At 39.2% G+C, this 24,425-nt stretch overlaps 1 protein-coding gene across 3 annotated transcripts in view; it reads right to left on the minus strand.

Moving 5' to 3' along the window:
• The window catches only part of THSD4 (thrombospondin type 1 domain containing 4), a 428,840-nt gene that overhangs the window by 303,837 nt on the left and 100,578 nt on the right, over nucleotides 1–24,425 (minus strand). For all 3 annotated transcript variants that reach the window (XM_068958767.1, XM_068958768.1, XM_068958766.1), the window contains one exon: nucleotides 17,367–17,796. In XM_068958767.1, the coding sequence (XP_068814868.1) occupies nucleotides 17,367–17,796 (430 nt within the window). The remainder of the gene's footprint in view (nucleotides 1–17,366; nucleotides 17,797–24,425) is intronic.

A 24,425-nucleotide genomic window follows, 5' to 3' on the forward strand; every position in this document is an offset into this window, starting at 1 on the left:
TCTTTCAACTGTACATTACAAAATTAGAAACAGAATCTAGAACCCATAATTTTGTATGTTTTTAGATGATGTCTCCTACTTAGAATATGCTGGCAAAAAAAAAGCAACGCTCTAAATTAGTCGAGCAGGGCTTTATTCAGCTAAGTACTTTCAAAGTGCTAGACATTTTCACAACGTAGGAGGCTTTCAGAGCTTCCGCTGCCTCAGTTTGCTGTGGCTATTTCAATGAAGCTGATGTCTCAGCCAACTGCTCTTCTTGCGCTTCCGTAACGTGAAGTTACAAGAGCAGCAGCACAGCACTTGAAGCAGAAAGTGTTTAAGATGAAATATTTCAAAAGCGCCTGTTTGTCTTTGGGGATCTCAGGCTGAATTTCCTGAAATGCGCCACGTCTGCAATTGACTCAAACCTAGCATTTCTGAAACAGTAGCCTTATTTATGCCTACGTTTCAACTGCGAGGTGTGGCTATGAAAGTAAAGCATTCTAAGATAGAGCGACACACAGTACTTCTTTGTCATGTACCATTACTATTTCTTTAAAACTAGCAGCTAGTATAGCTAAGACTGTAAAACAAACTGCCATATTTGCTTTTTAACTTTCAGAAACCACTTGAAAAACAATTTCTTAACAGATCTTTGACTCCTCAGTTAATTCCTGAAGCGTTGGCAAAATGCCAAAACTTATCAATCTCCCAGCTGATCTATACTCGCACTGGAGGCATGCCTACCATTAGCAAAATTGTTTCAAAGATGCACTTAGATAATGCACTTCTGGAAAAGCATAAACGGGTCATTTTGATACTGAAATCGCCTCTAAAAGCAATTAAAATATTGCCTAAGATTTTTGGCACTGTTTCAATCTTATGACCTACGGGAACTGGCAAACTCTTTTTCCAATGCCCCATACTCCTTCTGGATTCTCCAGGCTAAAGCGTAATTCATAATTAATATATTCTATGTGTACATTACTGTATATTAAATTAAGTCTAAGTAATTTAGTTATACATCATTTATCTAAACGTTTGCCTGTTTCAATTCTGTAGTGGTACCGTCTAATCTTTTTAATCCTTTTACATTCCGAAAGATAAACACAACTCCAAAGAAAAATAATTAAAATACTTATTTCTGAAAGAGTAATCTGAAGATTCTTCTTTCATTATGAGAACAACATTTCTTAAAAGTGGAATTTCCTTGCAATATGCACACCATATGAACTCTGATTCTTTACCTAACAATCCCCCATGTCTGCAGGGAACTTCTTCCCTGAAGTGCTTGTGCCTCGCTCCTCCTGAAGTCTATGGAAGTTCCATGTCTGCGTCTGAAAGCAGAATCCAGTTCTCAAAAGTTAAATTTTTCAGGTAAGGAACTTCTCTCTGCATTGCCAAGGACCATGCGTACCAATAACAGCGTTACTTGGAATCAACACACATGCTTTCGTCTAGTTCAACACACACTGAAAGTCAGCAACAGATCCTTTTAAAGGACTTCGAGACTCTTTATCCCTCCAACAGTTTTACTTTTTAAAAATGAAAATCAAACATGAACACAATTGTCTTGCAACTAGAAAAAGAATTAAGGCATGTTAAATGTGTCTAAAAGTCTTTGGCTCAAAATATCAGACAGATTTTTTTTATTAAAATGGAATTGATGCTTGTGAAAAAAACAGGCAACAACTTCAAAACGTAAAATTTAAAAAATTATATGAAGAACAGCTATTCAATAAAAATAGCGCTAGTCAGCTCTAGTTACAGTCCATGACCCCAGACAGCACGCTATAAATGTCTGGCTTGACATGGAATGAAAATTAACATCTGTGAATGCAGTGGTATCTGGACACGTTTAGGAGGAACGAGCAGCTGTATTGCCTAAATGTCAGGGCTGCCTCTAGCGATGAATTTGCGCCTACATGTCTATTGCAATGGAGACGCTTAAACCTAGTTATGGCAATTGTCAAACTACTAACTTTCTTTATGAAGCAGAGAGAGATTTTGAAGTGAGGCAGAGCCTGGGGGAGCAGGTCAAACAAGGTACCAGCCACCTTTCACTTCTCCCTCGCTGCTTCCAAGGGGCTGCTCTATGTCTGAGACAGGAAAGATCTGAGACGTGCACAGGACAAAATCACTGCACCTCTGCCCAGCCCCACTCAGCTGGAGGGAACTGGTGTTGGGACCACGGAAGCTCGTACAGCAGAGCTGAACACCTCGCCGAAACACGTGCTGCCTCCTGCTGCCACAAGCTAGGGAAGCGCTGTTAATCTCACTCTTTCATATGAAGTCTTTCAGGTGTGAGAAACTGAGGAACTCCTGCCAAATTGATGTGATTTGTGCAGCTGAGGGACCTGTGCTGGAAAGCACTGGAACTCCCACTTCACAAAACCTTCCCAGCTCCAAATACTACCTTAATACCAGTCCATTCACTTAAGACATTCCCCCAATATCTCCTTCATTTTTCTTATTCAGCCAGAACTGCTCTCCAGATTCCTCTGAGCCAGCACAAGAGTTTTTCTCAGCACCAATCCCACATTTTTCAGTGAAGAAGTTTTTGCAGGAAATATTACTTCAGGCTGGAGGGTTCAGCAGGATGATTCCCTAATGCTTCTTGCTGCAGTGGTTATTCTCCATTTCTTTACATGACTATGCAGCACTGTATCAAAACCCCAACTGAAATCTAGCTATTCTCAAACAGCCGCAGTGGGCTTATCCGTCAAATTCATACACACAGCCAAAACGCCTACAGATTTGTTTTGGCACCACCTCACTTTAACCCACCAGGTCCACACGTTCACAGTCTTGCTTTTTACATATATTGCAATGCCTTACCTGATATGGAAGTCAAATTAGGAATTTTCTATTTTTCAAAAGGCCTTGCCTTCCTTTTTGAAAACATCACTACATAGCTTACATTTGACTCTGAAGTCACCTCTTCTAGTTCCAAACACATATATTGTTTACATGTTCCTAGACGTTCAACATTTGCCTTCGCAAATACTTCTAAAAACCACTGAGCACATCTCATCCAGCTGTGCTGACGTGCACGTGTTTAGTCTTACCAGGTAATTCCTTCCCATTGTTTTGTTGTTAACTTATCTTTCCTTCTTTTCTTTCTCCATCTGCCATTTCCATTAAGTTTTTTTCATTCTTTCCAGCTAAAACACAATTAACAGAACATGACTGTTGGATGCATGAATACAATATATATGGCTAATGGGTACGGTGAGTGAATGACTCCAGCATTTTTAGGAGTGCAGCTGGAACTAAAACCTTTTTTCCATTATTGATTTCAGCTTTGTATGACAGAAAAGTTCTTTGAATATACCTAGAAAGTCTTTGAAGTGTTGTATGAACCTAGTCTTTATTAATGTGCAATGTATCAGATATTAATGCAGATAATACATTAATGCATAACGCAGCAAGTGTGTCTATTAGTGCTTTACCTTTTTTCCCCCCTTCAACAGCACTTTACAGCTTAAAACACTACGTCTAATAATGGGGAAGAAAGCTCAACTAAATAGACAGAAAAATAACTATTTTTGCTCAACTTTACAGGTTTGGGGGGGGGGTTATTTAATTCTCACTGGCAAATTCAATCAGATTTCAATCTAATCAGATTGAAATAATTTATTTTACTTTAGATTTTCAAGAACTTGGAAAGGATTCAAGTTTAAGGCTTCAATTTTAAACAAAATTAATTTTAGCCACTCACCCACCCCACATAAAGTATCCATACTGATCTAATGTGCATGCCAGGAAATGCTTGGCACCACAACCTTAAGAGGGGCTCACCGAAGAGCTGTAGTATGAAAATTAATAGTACGGTTCCTCAGCAGCACCTAGCATCTTCATTTCAAGGAAATCATATTTCTGATTATTGCCCAGGTTTTACAAATGTTATTCCAAAAACTAAAAAGACATTGAGAAACAAAAACTGGTTTCTAAAACATCTATGTTTAACAATTAAAAAATAGGAAAAAAAAAAAAAAACACAAAACCATAAACCAGACCATGCTGGAACAGAAGAACATCATCTGATGTAAAGTGATACTCAAGTATGCTATCAAAGTCAGAGCTACGCCTATTCGCACCTGCCAATGATCTAGCCCGTTGACTGCTGCTAGACTTTCTTTGATCCAACAAAAGACCAGATGACTGTCACCTCATTCCAAAGCATTTTTTTCAAAAAGTAGTTATTATTTTACACTCTTCCTTTTATCTTATTCCCCATTCCCTGAGTGAAGAGGTGTTTCAGTATCGAGACTGGAGTGCACATAGAATAGCCTTTAGATGATCTTAATCAAGAATCAAAACCTTGGCATTTGCAACAAAAATCTTAACTGCATTCAGCAATGACTACTCTCAGGCTCAACAGTGATATCATCTTTCTGTACAAATATGCTGCCTTAAAAAAATCCACCAGATACAAAAATCTTTCCATTCAAATATCTATTTATAGAAGTACCATATAATGCTCGCAGTGCTTAAACTGCACACTACTGCCTCCTTTAATGGGAAATCAATGAAAAGTTATTTCCATTTGACAAAAGCTGGCTCAGAGTCTGAAGAATGCCTCAACAGGGGAGCGTTCAGCCTTGCTGCTGATTCAGGGTCTCATCTGTCTGCGTTCTTCCAATACATCATAGAAATAGGGCACGTTTGCATAGTGCTCACCAGAAAACGAGAGATTTATGTACTTAGAACAGCTGCTTTAACGTAATAGCCAAATAATAACAACAATAGCTTTTAAAAAACCTGCTCTAACAGAATTTTTTTAAAATATAGTATTCTTTATACTAGAAAAATCAGTCACTCCAAAATCCTTTTAAAAAGGTATCGATGCCAGCTTTGAAAGAACTTGAGCCAAACTCATACTTGATGCAAGTCCACTGAAATCAGAGTTTGAGAAGGCAGAGGTGATATATTTTGTCCCTATAGTTTATGGGAAATTATGCCAATTTAATATAACCTCTACTAGAATTTCCAACAATATTTTATTTCATTTTTAAAGACCACTGTTCTTAGAGCAGCCTCTTTTTTCTAGAGTGTAGCCTTTATGTTGGGTAGGTTTCATTAATTTATTCTTTGATTCTACCAGCAATATAAATATGTGGGAATAATCCTCTGCTAGAGTTTTCTACGTGAAATCCTATTCAATTTAAATGGCAATTCAATTGTATGCATTCCATTTAAATGAGTGGCCTCTGTGAGGGAGGAGGGACTATCTAAAATGATCCAGCAGCAGGAATGAAACTTCAGGGGAACTTTCTGATTTGTTCTACCACCATGTTCTAAGTTTTAATTAAAAATTCTCATTATGGCAAATAAGAACGGTGTTATTAGTGGGCGATCCCTACTTTAACTGAAGACTGGGCAACAGAAATATAGGAATAAAAAAATTCTTGTTCCTATATTCCTATATAATTGTACAGAGCAGTTTAAAAAAAAAAAAAAAAGAAAAGAAAATAGGAATTCACAGCTATAACAAGAGAATTGTTCCCAAGCAGAATGCGTATGCAGCTTTATGTGAGGGACAAATGCACAGTTCCTGGGTCTAGGTTGGATTCTGGTAAATCTGTTGTGAGTATGCATTTTGTTCTAAAAGGGAACATGTACTACTGACCATGAATTAGAAACAAAATTTTCAGAAAGATCCACGGTGGATATAAATATAGAGTATGTCTTCCACACAAAGTGAACAGTTGCAGAGCACCATAAATGTAGCTTACACTTGGCTCCCGCAACCTCTTAGTAATTTCTTTGCAGAAATTACAGCACCATTCATATTTTGGAGCTCTTGCTGCCATCAGAAATCACATCCACAAACAGTTTCTGATACAACACATTCTTACACTTACTGCTTCTGCAACACAGTCTTTCCCTCTAAGTAATACTTCTTTAAAAAAAAAGGCACGTTAAACTAACAAGCAGATACTTTTACCAGATTTTATAATGCCTTGGAATAGCTGCAGCTTGTAGAACTGTCTATCTACTTATGAGTTCGTCAGACTTTAACCATTCAGGCTAAAATCTCTCACTCCTGGTGTCTATCTTAATATCATTTTTGACCAAAGTCTTTCATCCAAGAACAAATCTAAAGAAAGATAAAGAGGGGAAGAGTGGGGGTTTTTTCCATGCTTCAAATAGTGATACCTTTTGGGTTTTTTTTACCCCCAAAACATAAGTGCCTGTCTCCTTTTAATGAGTGAACTGAAGTCAGCAAGAAAGTGCTTTTTGCCAAGAATGGAGCTTTCGCCTTTTGTGTGGAAATCTATCCAAATATAGCCAAACCACAAGCTTTTGAAAAAATATTGATAAACGTACTTTGCATATGTTTGGTAAAACCTTGTTAAAGTTTTGCACGTTTTACAAGAAGCCTGTCCCAAATCTGAGGGTAAAAGAAACTGAGGAGTTTTCCAGCAATTATTGGTACATGTTCTTGAGGTCTGCATTAGGGGCAGGCACTGGAAATGAAAACAGGACATCTGCCTCTTCTGTTTTCAGGCTCCAGAGGAGCAAGTCTGCTGATGAAGGCAAGGAGAAGAAGAAAGTGAAATTAGAGGCAGAGAGGATAGGGAACTTAAGTAGGAGGAGGAGGGACTCCAGGTGGAAGAAATGGAAGAAGAGACAGAAGTATTAGACAAGGCACAGAGAGTGAAAAGTGTAACTGAGCAAGAAAACACAAAAGGAGAGCTTCTGCCAGAAGGCAAAGGAGCAGAGATGGGTCATATTTGGAGGAATGGCAGAAACACCCGAGGTGAGCAAAACCTATTAAAACCACCGCAAAGCATTTCCATTCCCCTGCAGTTTAAGTAGAGTAACCAGCAACAGTCCTGCTGATTAGTCCATTGGCTCAATTGCAACAGCCTGATGAGTCACGTGAATACCAATGTATCACATGATGGGATTAGGGTTTTGAAGGCTTTTTGTTTTGTTTTAAAACTAGAATGTTATATATGGTAAGTCAAAGGGCATTAAAAGAATGCTTAACCTAAACTTAGAAGACATGAGAACTGAGATTTTGCATGCAGTTACTATTTAATTTGGCTCTTTGTGCCTATGAGGTCCATTCTCAATTGTATGATTGCATTTTTTCTTTCCATATGACCTATGACTCATTCCGTTTGCAGGATAGACTTACTCTGGGGATGAATCAGGAATGTTTAGTAAGAAGACTTATCTATACAATCTCCGTCTCATTTATTGCAGAAGCTAGTAGGTATGCATTGGATGTGTAGAATAAAGAACAGGAAGGACGGTCTCAGATTTCTGGGACTGGGCACTATACCAGTTTGGGGGGTGGGGGAATCATGTATGGTGCAATTAACTTAATCTAATCCTTTCTCGGTTCATGAATAACTGTGTACTTTCCATTTTGGGTATCTGAATTCCTCTGGATCAGATTTGCAAAGGAGCTGCCAACTCATAATTACAGTTTTGGTCAATGTAAATTTTGCTTTGACTATTGTCAAATAATAAATATGATATTAAACACTGTAAAAATTCCAATTCCAGTCACTCAGCACTGGGCATTAAAGATTATTGAATGCTTCTTTTAAACCTCATTCTTCCATATCTCAGCTCCCTCTTTTACAAGAGGCATTACATCCTGCCATTGCACAGCAGCTTTGTCAAGGTTAAATCAAACACTACAATGATAATATCAATGAATGGTCCCTACAGAAGTTATTTTTCCCTGTCTTTAGCAATGCACAATTTTAAGGCAGGGAGCCATAGAACGAGTAACAAAGAGTCATAGTAACTGAGTAACGTTGACCAGTGTATCACTAATAAACGAGTTGCTGTTTTATGCAGGGACCCTGAGGTAAAATAATATATGATCAGGCAACTAAATAATTTTCGTAAAACACAAGAGTTACTGTAAGATTGTTCACAAAACTCTAGTTTTCTGAAATTTCTAAGCCTTTCCAGGTTTAGCTTTGTCACCTTAAAGAGGTGCTTGTGATATTTCACTGCTCAAAGTAAAACTGTGCACGACCACAGAAAACTGTCATCAAAACGTGACCCAACGGTCTCAAAACAGCAGGTCAAGATATTTATCTTGCTATCTTTAGCAAATGATAATGCAAATATCAGAAACACAGAAAAAGAAAACAGTATCTTGTTTGGCTGGGAAGTTATTGAAGGTTGATGTTGAGGACAGAAGAGAGTTGGCCAGCAGCAGCAGGGGATGTTTCCCTGGCTTCCTCCCCTGCAGGCAGCCATCGCCTCGGTAACTGTGCGCTGCCGCAGCTGTGGCTCGCTCGCCCAGCGCATTAGCGTTCTTCCCGCAAAACCTATCAGAAGTACAGGATTGGCTTTGCCACAGCTGGACGTCAAAAATTTGAAGATCAACAGCATTCCCAACCAGTCCTCAGAAAGAAACTCCCTTCCTAACTACACTTGCATGTTGCTACATGTGCAATGTGCTGCTGTCAGAGGTGTTTCTGGACAAACACACAGCACACTTGGCTGACGCACTAGCAAAGCAGAGACAAAGCACCACAGCCTCTTTTTTTTTTTTTTTAATTAATTTTAATTTCTTTTAAGTACTACCACTGCTTTAATTATTTCTGGGTTTTGCACTATTCTGTAGGCAGCTGGCTCTTAATGTTTCCCATGAGAAGGCCAACCTGAACTGTTCAGATCGCCACAGGGTGTGGAGTGCCAGCTTCCCACTTCCAGCACTTCTCGGGCAGAGGCTCTGGACTGCCGTCCTTCAGCGCAACTCTTCCTTGCCTAGGCAAGGAAACACCTCTTCGCTAGTGGCGAGCTTACAGTTACATTTATTAACCTTCAACATGTTCTGACCATATGCAGCTCACAGGTTCCAAGCCCTGCTTAAAAACGCCAGAAGTCAGAACTAAAAACTCTAGCAAGTGTTGCTAGCAGGTCACCTTCTCCTGCAGTACTCTTAGCTTCATTTTGGTAGCTGCTCCTGTACTTCGTACTTCCGCCGCTCACCTTGGTGAGTAGGAGAAGGACTGAGAGTGTACTGGTGGGTACCTGTGCTGCAAGATCCTGTATTAGTGCAATTCACATTATTTTCCTGCTATCTGGCTTGCAAACACACCTTAGACTTGTTCATTGTTATCAGCAATACTGAACTAATCTACTAAAAATGCCAGGAAAAATTCATTCCTTTCATGTATGCACATCGTGACATATGACAGGAGGTGTTTTCTATCCCTCTAAGTAATGGGAACAGTTACCAAATGTCCATAAAAGCTTAATTTAAGAACAAGTTATTTGTAAATTAATTCAAGGGATTTCCCTTGAACAAAGTTGCCAGACATCTGCAGCTTCCTCTGCTTCTAAAACCTGGATGCAATTAAACACATAAATAAAAAGCAAATTTCTTGTTCAAATTACAGTTGTATTGAATAATCATGTACCACAATTTCAGACAAAGACTTTTGTCAATATGAATTGACCGAAAGAAACAAAGACAAGCTGGAATGTTTTAAAATACCTCCCACAACACTTTAAACACACTACTATACAACACACACAACACTATTAAACACATCTACTAACATGTCAGGAATACAACAATCTGACTTTAGACAGTTGAAATTCTGAACTTGCAATTTTCTTTTCATTGCTTAGCTTCCTCTTTAAAGCTTAACATATAGCGTTGCATTATTCAAAAATAATCTCTCCATCTAAATCATTCTGCAGTCATGTTTTACTGTGGGAAAAAAAAAAAGATTCAATTCAACAAGCATCAGAATGAAGTTTCTGAATCACTCTCGCCATACTTTGCAGTGCTAACACTGCTACTCAGAACTTCTTAAGTGATCAGACACTGCGAATGTTTTTCCCTCTTCCTCTCTTCTGTGACATATGAATTCCATTTACATTCTTCAAGAATAAGAAAGGTAACTCCTCAGACATTTCCAATGGCTAAATAAAATCTACTACACATAGTTGGCCAAGAAATTTGGAAAGAAGAGTTTTGGCCACTTGATTTGCATTTGTTTTTGATTTTGAGACTCTTAGATTCCTAACGTTTTTATATCACATTTTTCCTAGACAGAAATGATGGTCTGAATCTTCAGCTATTCATAGACACAAATTCAGCCTCACACAACTTCAATCAGTATGCAAGCTTTCCAAACTTCACCGTGCACCTAATTTAACAGACTCACAACTTCATAATAAACCTCACTGAAAAAAAGATACTGCTCAATGCTTACTGCAGGAACACAACATACTGAAGTACTAGTGGTAATTATACCTTTTGAATGAGTAAAAACCAGGAAAATATATACTGTGAAGTTGAAAGTGCCTCTATGAAATTCAGTTACCAGACTGATTAAGCTAAAAAAAAAAAAAAAAATTGCACAAACTGCTTTCTGACAAGAGCTCTGTATTGATCATCCATGATCTGCCAACTAGTTGAAGACAATAGAGCAGTTTCGAGAATGGCTTCCTCCATGCCATCAGTGCTTGTGAAGATTTTCCTAAAAACAAAACAAAGTCTAAAATGTACCCCCAAATCCCCCTCCTCCTTCCCATTTTCCAGAACAGCCAAGCCTCTCCACACAGATGCTGGCATTGCAACAGCACAGAGTGACCCAGCCTGCCGAAATGCTTTCAGAGAAAGCTCCAGTTAAGCATCGGTACAAATTTCACGTGCAAATGAGGTATTTTCCAAGCTTGCCAAGGATTTCAGTTGTGGCTCTATGAATGAAGTGCTCTATTATGCACAATATATATCACTGGGATAAGATACTTCTTGTGGACTTTATGAGGCATTGGGACGAAATATAATTTCTAACCATAAAGTTTCTGAAGACGCAGTGCCATATTCTGAATAAATGTGTTCCTGAGAAAACATCACAGCTAGATATATATACATAACTATAGGAATTAGAAATCCTCCTTCTTTGCTAATTCAATGTAGGACATTACACTACATGAAAACTCAAGATAACTGAAGATGAAGCGTCACAGTTTCAAAGCGATTCTCTTTCCTTGCTTTAATCCAGGCCAACACATCTTAGTCCCAATGGTATTTTAATTTCAAATAGCAAATTCTAAAACGCTCGAGAGAGAGAGAGAGAGAGAGAGAATGATAAAGCTCTTTGAAAAAGACTGTTACTCCTTAAGCATCCAAATTACACCATGAGCAGTAAATGCATTGTGACTTATACACATTTATAGCAAAAAAATCTATAATTGAAAGCTCCTCCATTTACAAAATGGCTGCAGAGCAGAAAGAGCTCTCAAACTACCTGAAATTCTTCCACCAAAAATAGAACAGATTCTGTATGTTGAATTCAAATTGCTTTCAATACTGTAGGCCAGTGAAATATTTTCAGACATGGAATATGAACTAGATGTCTGACTTTTGCATCATGTCCTCAAATACTGTAGCCAACTCAAAGGGAATTCACAGAAGGAGCCTGGAAGGAGCAGTCTGAGGAAACACTAAAGGAGCTAAAGGTACGTGAATTGGCTAACTCTTGTGTTAGAATATAAAACTGTCTACAGCTAAAACTGTCTGCTGTATAAACACCAAGAAGGGACAAGAGAATTCCTTACGATATTTAGGAGCAATAGCATGAAATGCAAGAAAAATGGAACATTTGGGTTGAACATCACAAAGAGTATTTGGACATTTTAATAGCAGCAGGGATTTTGATGTGGAGAGAGCTAACCATGGTACATTACCCTGAGCTATAGCCAGGATGGTATGAGTTACTTCATGTTTAATGTCAATTTGTATGTGACTGTTGCTTCAAAGAGGAGAACTATTGCCTATAGGTTAAACATAAATGCAGTCAGCAGAGGCATTTGCTACAGAATTTCCAAATATTCAGAAGCAATCCTAGACCACCTTTCACAACATTTCAGTGGAAAACATGGGGGTACGAGAGACCTACTCTAAAATAGGAGCATGGCCTGAAAAGCCTCAAGCGTAACTAAGTTCTTCCTGCATGACACAAGGCAGAAATAACATTGTTTGATTGACTAATGGCAATGTTGGCATATTATAAACATTTTACTAGGTTGGTAATTTGTGTAGAACAGGTGACTTGTGTTTTGTTACTTCCAGAAACATAGAGCACACTTACAGAAAACACTTTTAGAGAAAGTTTTTAAAGTTTCTTCAAAGCATTTTTCCTAATGCTTTAAGACAGCCAGCTTCCCACGATTTTAAGTTCTAATAAAAATTTCATAATACAAGATGTTCTCTAGAGCAGCGTTCTCGGCCTTTGAAGCCATAGGCGCATAAAGCCATAGGGGCAGAGATGCTAAGGAAAAACTGTGGTCCAAGAGCTTCAAAGATGCCTCTGTTATTCTGCTGCATATATGGAACAACTGATGAAATTATGTAGAACAGCAGTATGTCTACCAGTGCCCAGTAAGTTAAGTCTGAACTAGTGACAACGCATTCCGCATTGATATTTATGAAATTCTGCTGCAAAAATCAAAACAGTCATAGAAATCTCAGTACAACCCAAAGTAATGTAAACTTGCATAAGCTTTCAATAAGTTTCCTATACACCTACAGATCAGCAGACTACTAAACACACACACAATCCCACAGTGTTCGAAAGGAAAATTCCTCACATAAAGTGAAGATTAAATTTCCTCAGGAAGAGATATGTCATCATAACCCCACTTTGCCATTTATGCCAAACACCTACTCCATACAAATCTCGAAAATAATATAAATAAACCACACAGTAGCTCATTGGGGATAAGAAGGGGCTTTTTGAATAAAAAATGTTCTCTTAAAATAGGGAGGCATTTGTCTTTATCTCAGTATCTGAGCCTCCCAACTACATAAAAAACAAATGTGTCCTTGCAGCATCCCACATCACTTGTGAATAAACCTGTGTCGAAATTACATTTTTCCGTTCCATACAAAATTAAACATTTGCACTCATACTTTTGTTATACATTAAGATATTGGAAATACTTCATAATGGAAAACTTTGAAAACTCTTGGGCAGAATGCCAGCAAGCTGGTGAAACAGCTCAAGACCCCAGACACCCAGAGAGCCTGCCAATGTGGCCTGTGTACCTATGTGGTTAGGTGACAGACAAGCACATCAGTTTTTAATGGACTTAATGCATTCCTGCAGAACATTTCAATTCTATTTGATAGGCTTCCACTGGAAAAGTTTTAACTCACACTAGTCAAAATTAGCATCATCATTAACGCTCTTTAGGTAAGGCAATATATTAACTTATCCCGTCATGGCAGAGCTGGGGATTGGCCCTTGGCCTCTTACATTCCACCTCAGCTCTTCAACCGTTAAGACCACTCTCCATATCCAAAATTATCTTTTCAGATCTTTGCCTTCTCTGCTTAGGAGGCATTCTGATGTTCTCTGCACACAAGAGCACAGATCCAAGTAGAATCCTCTTATTCTGAAATAAAAACTGGATTTTCCATAGCTGCACTGCCAGAATAATGCTGATAGGCATGTCTGAAGCGTGTTCGGATCCTAACTAGATACTTCTCCAAAACATGAGTGACTTCCTGCTAAGAAGCAACTACATAAAATACTGGGAAGGGCAGCCTAAGCTATTTGGAAACATGATGCTAATCCACACGAACTAATGGGCAAGCTAGCAACTGTGAATGAAACCAGACCCGCCTTGCAAAACTTCATGCATAAACATTTTGCTGAGTTCCTAGCAATTAGTCCTTCATGTTTCAGTTTGGTTTTTGCAAACACCTATACAAACAAAGGTATAAACTCGGTTGAAAATGCACGTTCGTCTGTAGCTAAAGGCAATTCAGGTTTTAGTTCTGCTTTGTGTTGCTCTTAGTGGTGAAACTGAAGTAGGAATTCCTCTGTCTCTTTTTTCACGCTCCTTGCTGTGCTGTGACTGAATCACCGAAATGGTCTCTATTGCACTTTCAGGGTTATTAACCAGAGCATGTAAGCAGTTCATGGCTGCCGTGCGACTCCAGCCTCAACTGTATTGGTGCAGTTTAGAAGATGGGGAACTGCAGAACAGGGCAGGTAATGAGCTGTCAGGGAAAGTAGGGCCTTCTGGCCTGCATTTGCCACCAAGGACTGCATATTAAGAGTTAATGTCTTTACTAATAAGCTATAATTCAATCTACCTTTTAGAAAAATTAAACTAGATAAAATTGACTTTCAAGAGGGGCACTCTGTATTACCAAGTTTACACTGCAAATCAAATCGACTGAAGTGCCCAGAACTCTGAAAGTTTGCTTGTGAGCTCTCCACTAGCAACCCTCAGCCTGAAGTTAATTTATAAATGTATTCAAACACATTCAGACACTCATGAAGAGCTAGCAAACTGGCAACACTTGAGAGCATTAATAACAAAAGTGTTCAGCAAATGCTTTCATTTGAGTCGTTTCCTTTGTTCCAGTGACAAGCAACACAAATGAGTTTGCATTCAAACTCTACTTCACTCACAAGCCCATATAATTCTGCTTGCTTCAGTGCAAGGGGACAGGGAGGGGGAAGTAGTGAAGACCTGCTCATCACTCCACTGTTCTGGAGGAACACAGACTAAAGTTTAGAGAATATTATTGAATTGTGAGTAGTGTATGGCTTCAGTAAGCGTTGTATGCAGTCAGTGCTGCTTGTGTGTGAAGGACAGATGGTTACTGCTTGCTTTGCGCTTCAAAAGATGTCAGATAGCTGTATATCCTGAGGACAGCATGTACAAAGCATATATACCAGGTGCCGAAGAGAGGAAGCCACTTGTACAACGCGAAAATCAGTTTAATGACCTGCAAAAACACTTGAACAAATACAAGCACTTCTGAGGTTCTCACTAACCAAAATCTGCAAGTTTAACTTTTATGAATCAAGCTGTCACTCATGTAAAATGAGTTCAGCTATTAATGGAAAAAAAATAAATGTACAATGATGAGGAAATGACCTAATGGATCAAGGCAGATTGACTTAATTTGTTATTAATTAACTGCCCTCAGGAGAAATTATAGAGGGAGCGGCCAAACAGCAGGATAACAGTTAACAGAATCTTTTCCTCTTGATAAATTAGATTTTTTTTTTGTTATGTTTCAGAAAGAATAAGAGAAAGTAAAAGATACTGTCTTCTGCACGCTGGAAAGGTCTTTGGTGCATGTTACTGTTCCTAAAAAATTAAATTACAGCCCACCTGCAGAAGCGTTTAATCAAGAACAAGCAAACAAAGTGAAACACTATCAGCCTTGCTTTGCTCTCATCCTGGCCTTTGTGCCTGTAAAGGAAAAATGTCGCTAAGAACATTTAAGTACATTAATTACCACATTCTAGGGAGCAAACAACCCTGAAGAGCAATTATAGCTTCTCTCTGGCTAACAGGAATTTTATTAAAGAACGAACATCACCATGCAGAGTTCCATGCTTAGGAGCAGCTACATCATCAATTTTCTCTTCTTATTATCTCACATAATTTTAATGACGATTTCTTGTTAACAGCATTGATACATGCAACCACAGCAAAGATGCAGCAACAGAATGCTTGCCCATTTTTTCCTCTTCTTCTGTTGAAGTCTTCCGTTTAAGTAGCAGCTTCCAAAATTATACATCAAAGTATTTTCACTCCTATTCCCATACTGCCAACATAAAATTTGAGGATGGCCAGACCACTCATCATACTGACCTGCATATCCTGCCACTGTCTAATTCACAAGTTCACGACCCACTTCTCTCCATCCCACTTGTCATTCTCACCAAGTTTCATCTATAAACTTTTCCTCTCCATCATCTAAGCCGGTCAGGATCGTTTCTCTCCTGCACCTCCTTTCTAACTTCCTCACCTCTCAACTTTTGCTCTCTGAAAAGAAATTTCTTTTGGAAAACCTTGTTACATTTCTGAGTCAGATGGAACACTGTTCAACTGTTTGCACTGATGTGGTAACAAACAAAATAAAGGTAAGGATGATCAGGAGAAAAGCAATATATGGGAAAGGAGTGAGGATTCCAAACAAAGGCTAGTCACACGCGGAGAAGGCTCCCTTGACAGTATTTCAAAGCAATGCACAAACTGGAATGTTGGATATGCTCATTAAGAAAGATTTATTAGGAAAAACAGAGCTCGGGTGCTGTCCACTGGGATGTTTGCGTATCACCAGAACACCAATGACCAAATTCAGCACAGACAACATTCCAAATTAATGCTCAGGTACTAAGTTCATTTCCCATTTCCTTCAAAAAACAGAAACTCTTTTTCAAAACAGCAATTTGTAACAGAGGCTCAAAGTAACACTTTTGTGCTTCTCATTTCAGAAAAATGCACTAAACCTTCCTTGACGTTATGTCTTTTCAATCAACTGTTCCAGTCTCAATCCATGCACTTCATTCATAAATAAAAGTAAATGTGCTAATCACTGCACTATGAGCAAAAAAGATGCTCACCTGACTTGGTTGTGTAATATTTTCGTTATCCTGATCATATATTCTATTGCGCAGGCCTCCATTAAATGAAGCAGGAGCTCTAAAGGCAGATTAAGAATCACGTGTGCACCCAGAAAGGTATGGCCTGTTATGTCAACATAATGAAACCACACTAGAACACCCTCCTCATAATACCCACAAGGGGTGTTCTTGAAGTTTGCAGTATTAAGTTAAATTAATAGCCCCAATAGGAGACAAATATTACACAAAGGTACTTTAGGAAATACTGAAACCAAAAACTGCCAAAACAGCCAAAAACTGAAAGTTTTCGTATGATGGAAATTGCTTGTGGGGAGAAGTATTAAAACCTCACTAGCCTCCCACATACAACGGGAAACTGCCCCAGAGCACAGAGCTACATGCAGCCAGACATCTTTGAATGAAGTAATAACAAGGTAGTTTTAGCTAAAAATTAAAACATAACAGATTTTCATTCCAATTAGCTAGAAGACCAAAATCAGAGCATGTAACTTGGATGCTGAAAAAAGTAGCATCTGTCACAGCATGCACACAGCACCATGGAAAGATACTGTAGTGATCTGAACTACTGGATGCAGGCTCTGCATGCTATTCAGAGCACTGAACAGCACACCCAAAAGGACAGCCTTGTCTTACGGGACTGAGGAGTAGGGAGTTTTCATAATATTGTCTGTTCTGATTCAATTTTTTTATTTCTTACATGGAAAAAACTCAGCTCGTCTGTGACTCAGTCTTTTCCTTTATCAAATTAGAAACATACATGTTGGTAGGTACAGTGACTGCTTAGAATCATTAAATGTCTGGCATTAGGTAACTATAATATTATATTTCTATTTTCAGTATTCCTCCAGACACTTTGAAAGTAAGTTCACAAAAAATACTCATAAAATTAATAAAAGAAAGGTTTAACTTTTGGCCCTGGAGGATGAACATCTAGCACACTAAGGAAAGAAAGATCCGTCCTAAAAATTAAAGAAAGATCAGACTTACGTTTGTGTTGCAGAGTTTATATTGCCTGTAGGTGCCAATGCACACAATAGCTGCAGCCCTTTGAGGTTGAGGCTGACCCTGGATCAACTGGCGTGATGCAGACCCATGATGGTTTGAGTCGCTATTATGAAACAAACTTTGAGATGCAGGAAATGAAGTTGACTGATAAACTGAGGGTCCTAGGACTTGATGTCCAGCCTGAGGTCCACTTTCTTCTTGATAAAGATTCCCATGTTGAAGTGAAGGATTAGCTGCCTGGCTGTAAGTGTTCCCAAGACTCGGACTCTGATGAAATACATGGTTCCTTGATGACTGTCGCTGCCTTCGAAGTTTCTGAGGCTGCTGACCAGTATCAGTTTGCAAAGGTAAAATATATGGCACTTTTCCATATCCGTACTTTCCTGGGCCAATAGGATTTCTGTTTCTGCTTCTAAAGACAGAGAGAGAAAGATCTGGGTAACGACAGAAGAAAAATTGAAGTTGGTATGCGCAAAGATCACTAAACAACATTTTGTATCTATTTAAAAGGCTTCCTATGCTTCCACTTCATTTACTACTTAAGAAATTAAAAAATAAAAAAACTAAAAACAAACAAAAAAAATCCCAAAAAACAGAGACCAAAAAAGGAGGAGGAAGAGGAATATCAAAATACTACTAAAAGACTCCTGGAAAAGATAACAAACACAGAAAAATATTTCTATTATGATACACAGTTTATTTTCCTTGATTAAGAGAATAACCTAATTTTTTTTAAATATATGAGGTATGCATTAGAGATACATTCAATTAATAAATCATGAGCCCCCAAATTTAGATTGTTGAGATATAAGCCCACCTTTCACTGCATTCTACTACAATATTATACAAGAGCCTGACAGCCCCCAGCACTAATCACATAAGTTTCAGGGGTGCTTTCCTGTACACCGTTCTTTTTTCCTTAATCAAGACTCCACATTTTGGGCAATGCGACCCAAGTATCAAACCATGTGTTAAGAGTATAGGAAGTCGCAGAGTAAGGAGAAGCTGAGGACACCAGAGCATGCTTCCCAGGAGATACCCCCCTCTGCAGTACCCCACCAAGCTCTCTATCTCCTGCTCAAGGATACGTTACACCAAGCACATCTTCGGACAACACGTCAGTGATGGCCCACTCATCAGCACCTGGGATCACGGAAGGGGAAATGGTGGTTGGGGTACCATGCTGCAAAGGCAAGGTCCAAATACAGGGCTGGGAGAATAAGGCAGGAACCCACGGAGATGCGTTCACTGCTAACGGACAGTAATGGACAAACACAGACCCACGATTTGCAGAGTGACAGAGAGTGATGTTGCCTGGTCCCGTGCACGCCCCACCTCCCAACACAGCTCTGAGCCAGCAGGGAGCACTCTCATACAGCAGATACTCCCTGGAGGAGGGTTTGAAGTCTTCTACATACCCATAGCAACAGAAGGGACTAAGCCCAGAAACTCACCTCCCACTTAGGAGTGGAAAAGTCACAAAATAAATAAAACCACATTCAGACCATATCATTCAAGTAGGTTAATCTTAGTACTTTATCTGCAAGCAACACGTTCATTTGCATTCGTTTTCCTTGCCACCCTGTACAGCTCAACACCACACCAGATCTAGATTTCTAATGCTGCAGTCTGAAGAAACAGAGTTGGCAAAGAAAATTCTTCCTGTTCAGTGCAATGTGCATATGTGAAAACAGCTGTTCTTGGGTAACCTTTGCAGCTCAGGGGACACCCTTGAAGGAGGGTCATTTTCTCGCCTGTCCATAAAATGTATTTATATATTTTTAATATATATAAAATACACTTGAAGTGCAGTGAAAACTAGAGGTTATAAATTGACAGGCTTATTTTCTAGAAACTGAAATATTACAGATGTCAGACAGCCACCAGATCAAAGGCTTTTCTTTGGATTTGTTTTTTCTTGTGTTTATTTTCTTCCTAACTCTTTCTTATATTCTTCTAAGACTCTTGCTACAAGGAAACCTTGGAAGTCTAGCTTAACAGTCTAGCTTTATGGCCGAGTTGGGCTTTTAATCAGTTTTCCTGGCTCAAGGATGTGCGAACTGAGAATGCTGATTTACCCTGGCAGATAAGTCGCTAGCACTCTTCAGTTGTTTACACCAGTTAATGTGCTCTGTGACAGTGATGGTCCTCGTTGAGGCATGGGTTTAGTAGTTACGCTAGAGAAAAGAAATGTAATGGTTTTGTGGCATTAAGAGAGAATTAAAAATCGTCCCTTTAAGTGGACAGGAAAGGAAGGGAGCTGAGAGAATTTATGGACTGGAACTAGTTCAGAAGTTGAAATTAAAAGCAACTTGATTTAAATGAGCACAGTTTGGGTGGGCTTTTTTGTTTGTTTTTTTTTTTTAAATAAAGCCATTAATTCCCCCCACAACACTCCCATTTCTCATTTTTAACATAACTCTTCACTTCTGAGCAAGAATAAAACTAAGAAGAAGAGATAGTCTTTCTTGAGATTTCTAATCATATTTTGCACTCTAGAAACACTTGGGTATCTTAGTTCGCACAAAGTGTTTAGATTTTGGAGCAATTCCCTTTATCTGGGAAACAGATACAATTCTTTGTTCCCACTTGCCCCAGACTCTAATGATTCTGACAGACAGCATAGTTCTTCTCAAGTTGACCACAGTAAATTTGAGGTATCTGAGATATGAACAAACCTTGGCAACAATTCCTGGCAGCTAGAAAGTGAACCTATTTCATTGTGTGGACCACAGGCCGCATGGGGTGGGGTTCCAAAATAAATGATGGCACTCTCCATACCAGCGCCCTTACAGGGGTGGATGGAGGGTGGCAGGTCTACTGAAATTAGGGTGTAGACTATACACCTATACAGGGTGTATAGTCAGGTCTTTGCATTTGGAATCAACATGAGGAGAAATCTGAGGAAAAACTGAGCAATATCCCATCTGCAGATTGCCTGGAGCAGCAGGAATATGCCTCTGTCTCAGGCTTCTCAGCACCACATTTTTTGCAGCAACAAACAGTAGAGTCTTGCACAAACAGCGCTAGATATAGCATCTGATCCTCCTGGAGAAACTGCTGCCTGGCAAACCAGAAAAGGTCAACCAAGAAGTCAAAAATGGGACTGATGTTTGACCGTCAATCTCTAATTCAAGGTCCTAAATGGGAACTGAAAAGAACTGAAGCACATGCAAGAAATATTGACATAAATTAGGACTCCTCAACCTGGAAAAAGATGATGAAATGGGTATATGATGGTCCTAAATACAGCACACAGTATCTGAAAGATGAAACCATAACTGAAGGCCAAAAGCGTCCAGAAGTTACTAGAATCTCACCAGATTCTTTGAAAAAAATGGAAGAAATTTGATTCTGAGGGAAGTCAATTTTTTTTTCTTGTAAAATGGTTAATTGCTACAACAAGCATAACAGTTCATGAGAAGGGAAAGCAATAACAACATTCTCCCTGTTAAGTCCTGTCTCACCTTGGCTTCTTTTTCTACACTTCAATTTGGAAACATTGCTGAAGTCCCAATTTAGAAGAAACATGGCACTGCTGCTGGTAGTCAAAGTTGCTAGCACCCTTACGATGAGGTGACTGGGGTAGCATCAAGGCTCACCAGTGCGTCCTCTCCCCCTTCCTTAGTCTCCCATAGCAGCTAGAGCCACAGTACCCCAAGACTTTGCAGTGTAGCACTGAATACAAGTTTCAATTTGCTCAGGTCGTGCAGTAATTATGATCTGGAATTTCACTGGAACGCCCTTCCTATGAAATGGAAGATTAACTTCTTGTAACTGGGAACATCACATTTCTTTCAACATATAAACTGCTGGAAACAAAGCGTAACACAACCTCTAATTATTAACATCTCTATCAGTGTTCACACACTCATTTAGACCAATATTGGCTGGAACGAAACTATTCAGCACGCTGTTTGTTTTGCCTTAAAGCACCTTTCACTCAATTTTGGCCATATCCTTAGAAATTAGGAATGCAGTTTGTTGCAATGTAATTAAGCCTGTAAAAATAGCTTGGCAGCATAGCTTTTATATTTCTTGGGGAGCATCGGGTAGAATTGATGATGTCATGCAGTAACAACGGAGAGACTGTTATGCAGATCCATACAAGAGAGGAAAATAATAGGGAGAGTGGAAGCAGGAGAAGGAAACAGGGAGGAAAAAAAAAATCAAAGACTTTCATTAACTTAATAATTAGAATTTAACTAAGCTTGCCAACACTATTTGCTTTATGCAGCTACCTGCAGGAGATGAAAGTAGGCCAAGCACTGATGGCTTGCGAGGAATTTTGAGTTGCCAGAAGGACTTGCTCTTACCTACCGTTCCTGTGACCCACATTACTCACTCCTCACCACAGCAGGGTTGGGAAACTCCTCTCTTTTGGTTTACTCTGAAGAATTCTGCACTGTACTTTTTGCTAGGCTAAAGATAAAGGGCATCATACACACCATCACGACCCAGGTCAGAGCCAGGATGCAGTCTCCTTTAATGCAACAGGCTAAGGAGGAAGAAAGAATCAGCAAGTGGCAGCACCCCCTGAACCTTGTGCCTAGTTAGCCAGATATAAGCTAAATGGAGGTTTCACAGCAGTCAACTATAAACGTTCAGGTATGCTGGAACGGTAAGAAGAGCCTTTGAGCAAGATGTTGAGGATGGGTTGCTAGAGGAGTAAAGTTGACTCTGTGACCCACAGTCAACAGCTCTCAGACAAACGCTCTAGAAATCCAGTTTGAGCAAGATCTCACTTTTAGTCACAGCTTTGACAAAGCTTATCTGGAAAGGTGCTAGATTCTGTCTTTACGTGTCTATGGTTCCCCTGGCATTAATGGGAAACAATTACATGAGTCTGGAGGCAGAATGCAGCCCAATATCCCTCCTAGCAGAAGAGTTCCCAAAACAGAGTTAGAATCATATAGGATTCTAACATATTTCCAAAACCTGCAACACACTGCACTGCACTGACATACCTAGGATGTGAATGCATCAATATAAACTCTCCACGTAACCTCTATGAAAACAGCATTTGTAATTTTATACTCTTTCTGTTAAACACAGTCATTATGGAGCAGATATTGTTTATACATGGATTTACTTGGGTATTAAAACTATAAGCTGGAACACTGGCCATGAGAACGACTGCAGGGTTGAACTCCAGCAGGTAAGTCAATCACTGGTGTTAGAACAGGAGCGTTATCAACTCAGAACTGAAGCATTTAACACACCAATATTTTGCTGCTCATTTAACTATGCAATAAAGAGTTAAAAAAAATCAAGAGGAACCTAACTCCCACAGAGGAGAAAACACCAACTGCCTGACAAACAGGTAACAGGAAAAAGAAGCCTGGTAGAGTCATTTCATAATCATCTGAAAAAGGGAAGGTATTTTAATTGCTGATCTCAGATCATCCTTTCCAAGGATTACTCAGTGTTTCTCAGCTGTGTTAATTCAATGCTCCTTTCGCACATGCTTAGTCCCTTTAGGATGTTATCAGTTACCATCTAGATCAGTCTCCTCAAAAGCACTGTCCTTTTCAGCTGAAACAAGTTAACATGACTATTCCGCTAATTCGGTAACTTTCATTACCAGTTAATGAATGTTCTTAATCAGAAATTTAATAGGTTTGTCAAGCATACTTCCTTCTCAGGGTCCAGACCCGGTCCTCAGATGAGCAGAGGCAGCTTCGCTCTCATACTTTACAGTTTAGGACACTGACTTAGGACTGGGAGACCTGGGTTCATATCCTCCAACTGTTTCATTCAGAAGAGAGTTACTCCTTCTCTATCAGCCAAAATCAGGCTGAGAAAACACATGCTCCCAGGTTGCTCATATGCTATGCCAATTACTTTTACATAGGGTTTCTGGCTGCATAATTTTATGTCAGTCAGATTTCTGCTACTTCTGGTGCAGTCATGCAAATAAAACTGTTTAATGTAGGACAGGCCTTTTAGTTAATTGCTTCTAATAAAAAGATATCCGTCAGCAACTTTCTGCGTTATTTTGCATGGACAAAGGCCCTGGACACTTCTTCAAGAATCAGAAGCAGCAGAAAGGAAGGAAAAGCATCTAACTGCCAAAGATAAGTAAATCTCATCAGCTTTATCACCTGTTAGGCTCCCTGGCTAAACTGCTGGCATATTATAAGCATCGTTTCTTACCTTGCTATGCATAGTACCAGATAAGTGCTCAATAATAAAGAGTTGCTTATATCTTTACTGGACTGAAGAGGACAAACAGGGGATAAGAAGAGGAAAAGAAGTATTTAGCACTACTTGCAATCAGTCAGGATCAAGACTGCATGTAATACTGTCAACCACAGCGGATAAGAAAGTGCCATCAGGAACAGAGTTATCATCGAAAGGTAAATTACTACTTAACAGAAAATATATGTTGCAAGGCAAGTAGCAGCGTTAAGTGGTTCCTGTCCGGCCATAGCCAATAGACATCTCTGATCTACTGTGTTTATCTCAAGTAGAAGCATAACAGCTGTTTAATGTAGATCTGGCAATCTCCTTTCTTAGGCCTAATTCACCCACGCGCACCTCCCCGATCGTTCAAACACATCTATTTTAGTGCTTTGATAACTGAAAAGATGGGCACCTTTAAATTGAAGCCAACCTAAATATAGTGTCGATTTCAAAAATACCTTTGCCCAGACAAGTATGAGAAATCAGTTTTCATGCTATTAGTGTAAGGACTGTAGCAAAAACATTCTAAAATAATAATTATTAGCTAGTACACTTGTTGGTCTAACTATTAACAAGTCCTCTCATGTTCAGGATAAGTCAGTTGAGAATACTGAGAATTGGGCCCTCATAGTACTTTCTGAGTGATGAACAGGAATTTCACCGTAGTAGCTTTTTCTAATTTTAGCCATAGGCATACATGTCACTTGACAGGCAAATAAATGTATTATCACTGCCTCACAGTTTATGAACTAAGAATAATGCTTTGAACCTCAAGCGTTCTTGAGTTTCATTAAGAATGAAGTACTTCACTTAACTGATGGGCTGGCTATTTACATTGCATAGAAACCCCCTTTG

Source organism: Struthio camelus, chromosome 12 (genome assembly GCF_040807025.1).
Source record: "Struthio camelus isolate bStrCam1 chromosome 12, bStrCam1.hap1, whole genome shotgun sequence".
Taxonomy (NCBI): Eukaryota; Metazoa; Chordata; class Aves; order Struthioniformes; family Struthionidae; genus Struthio; species Struthio camelus.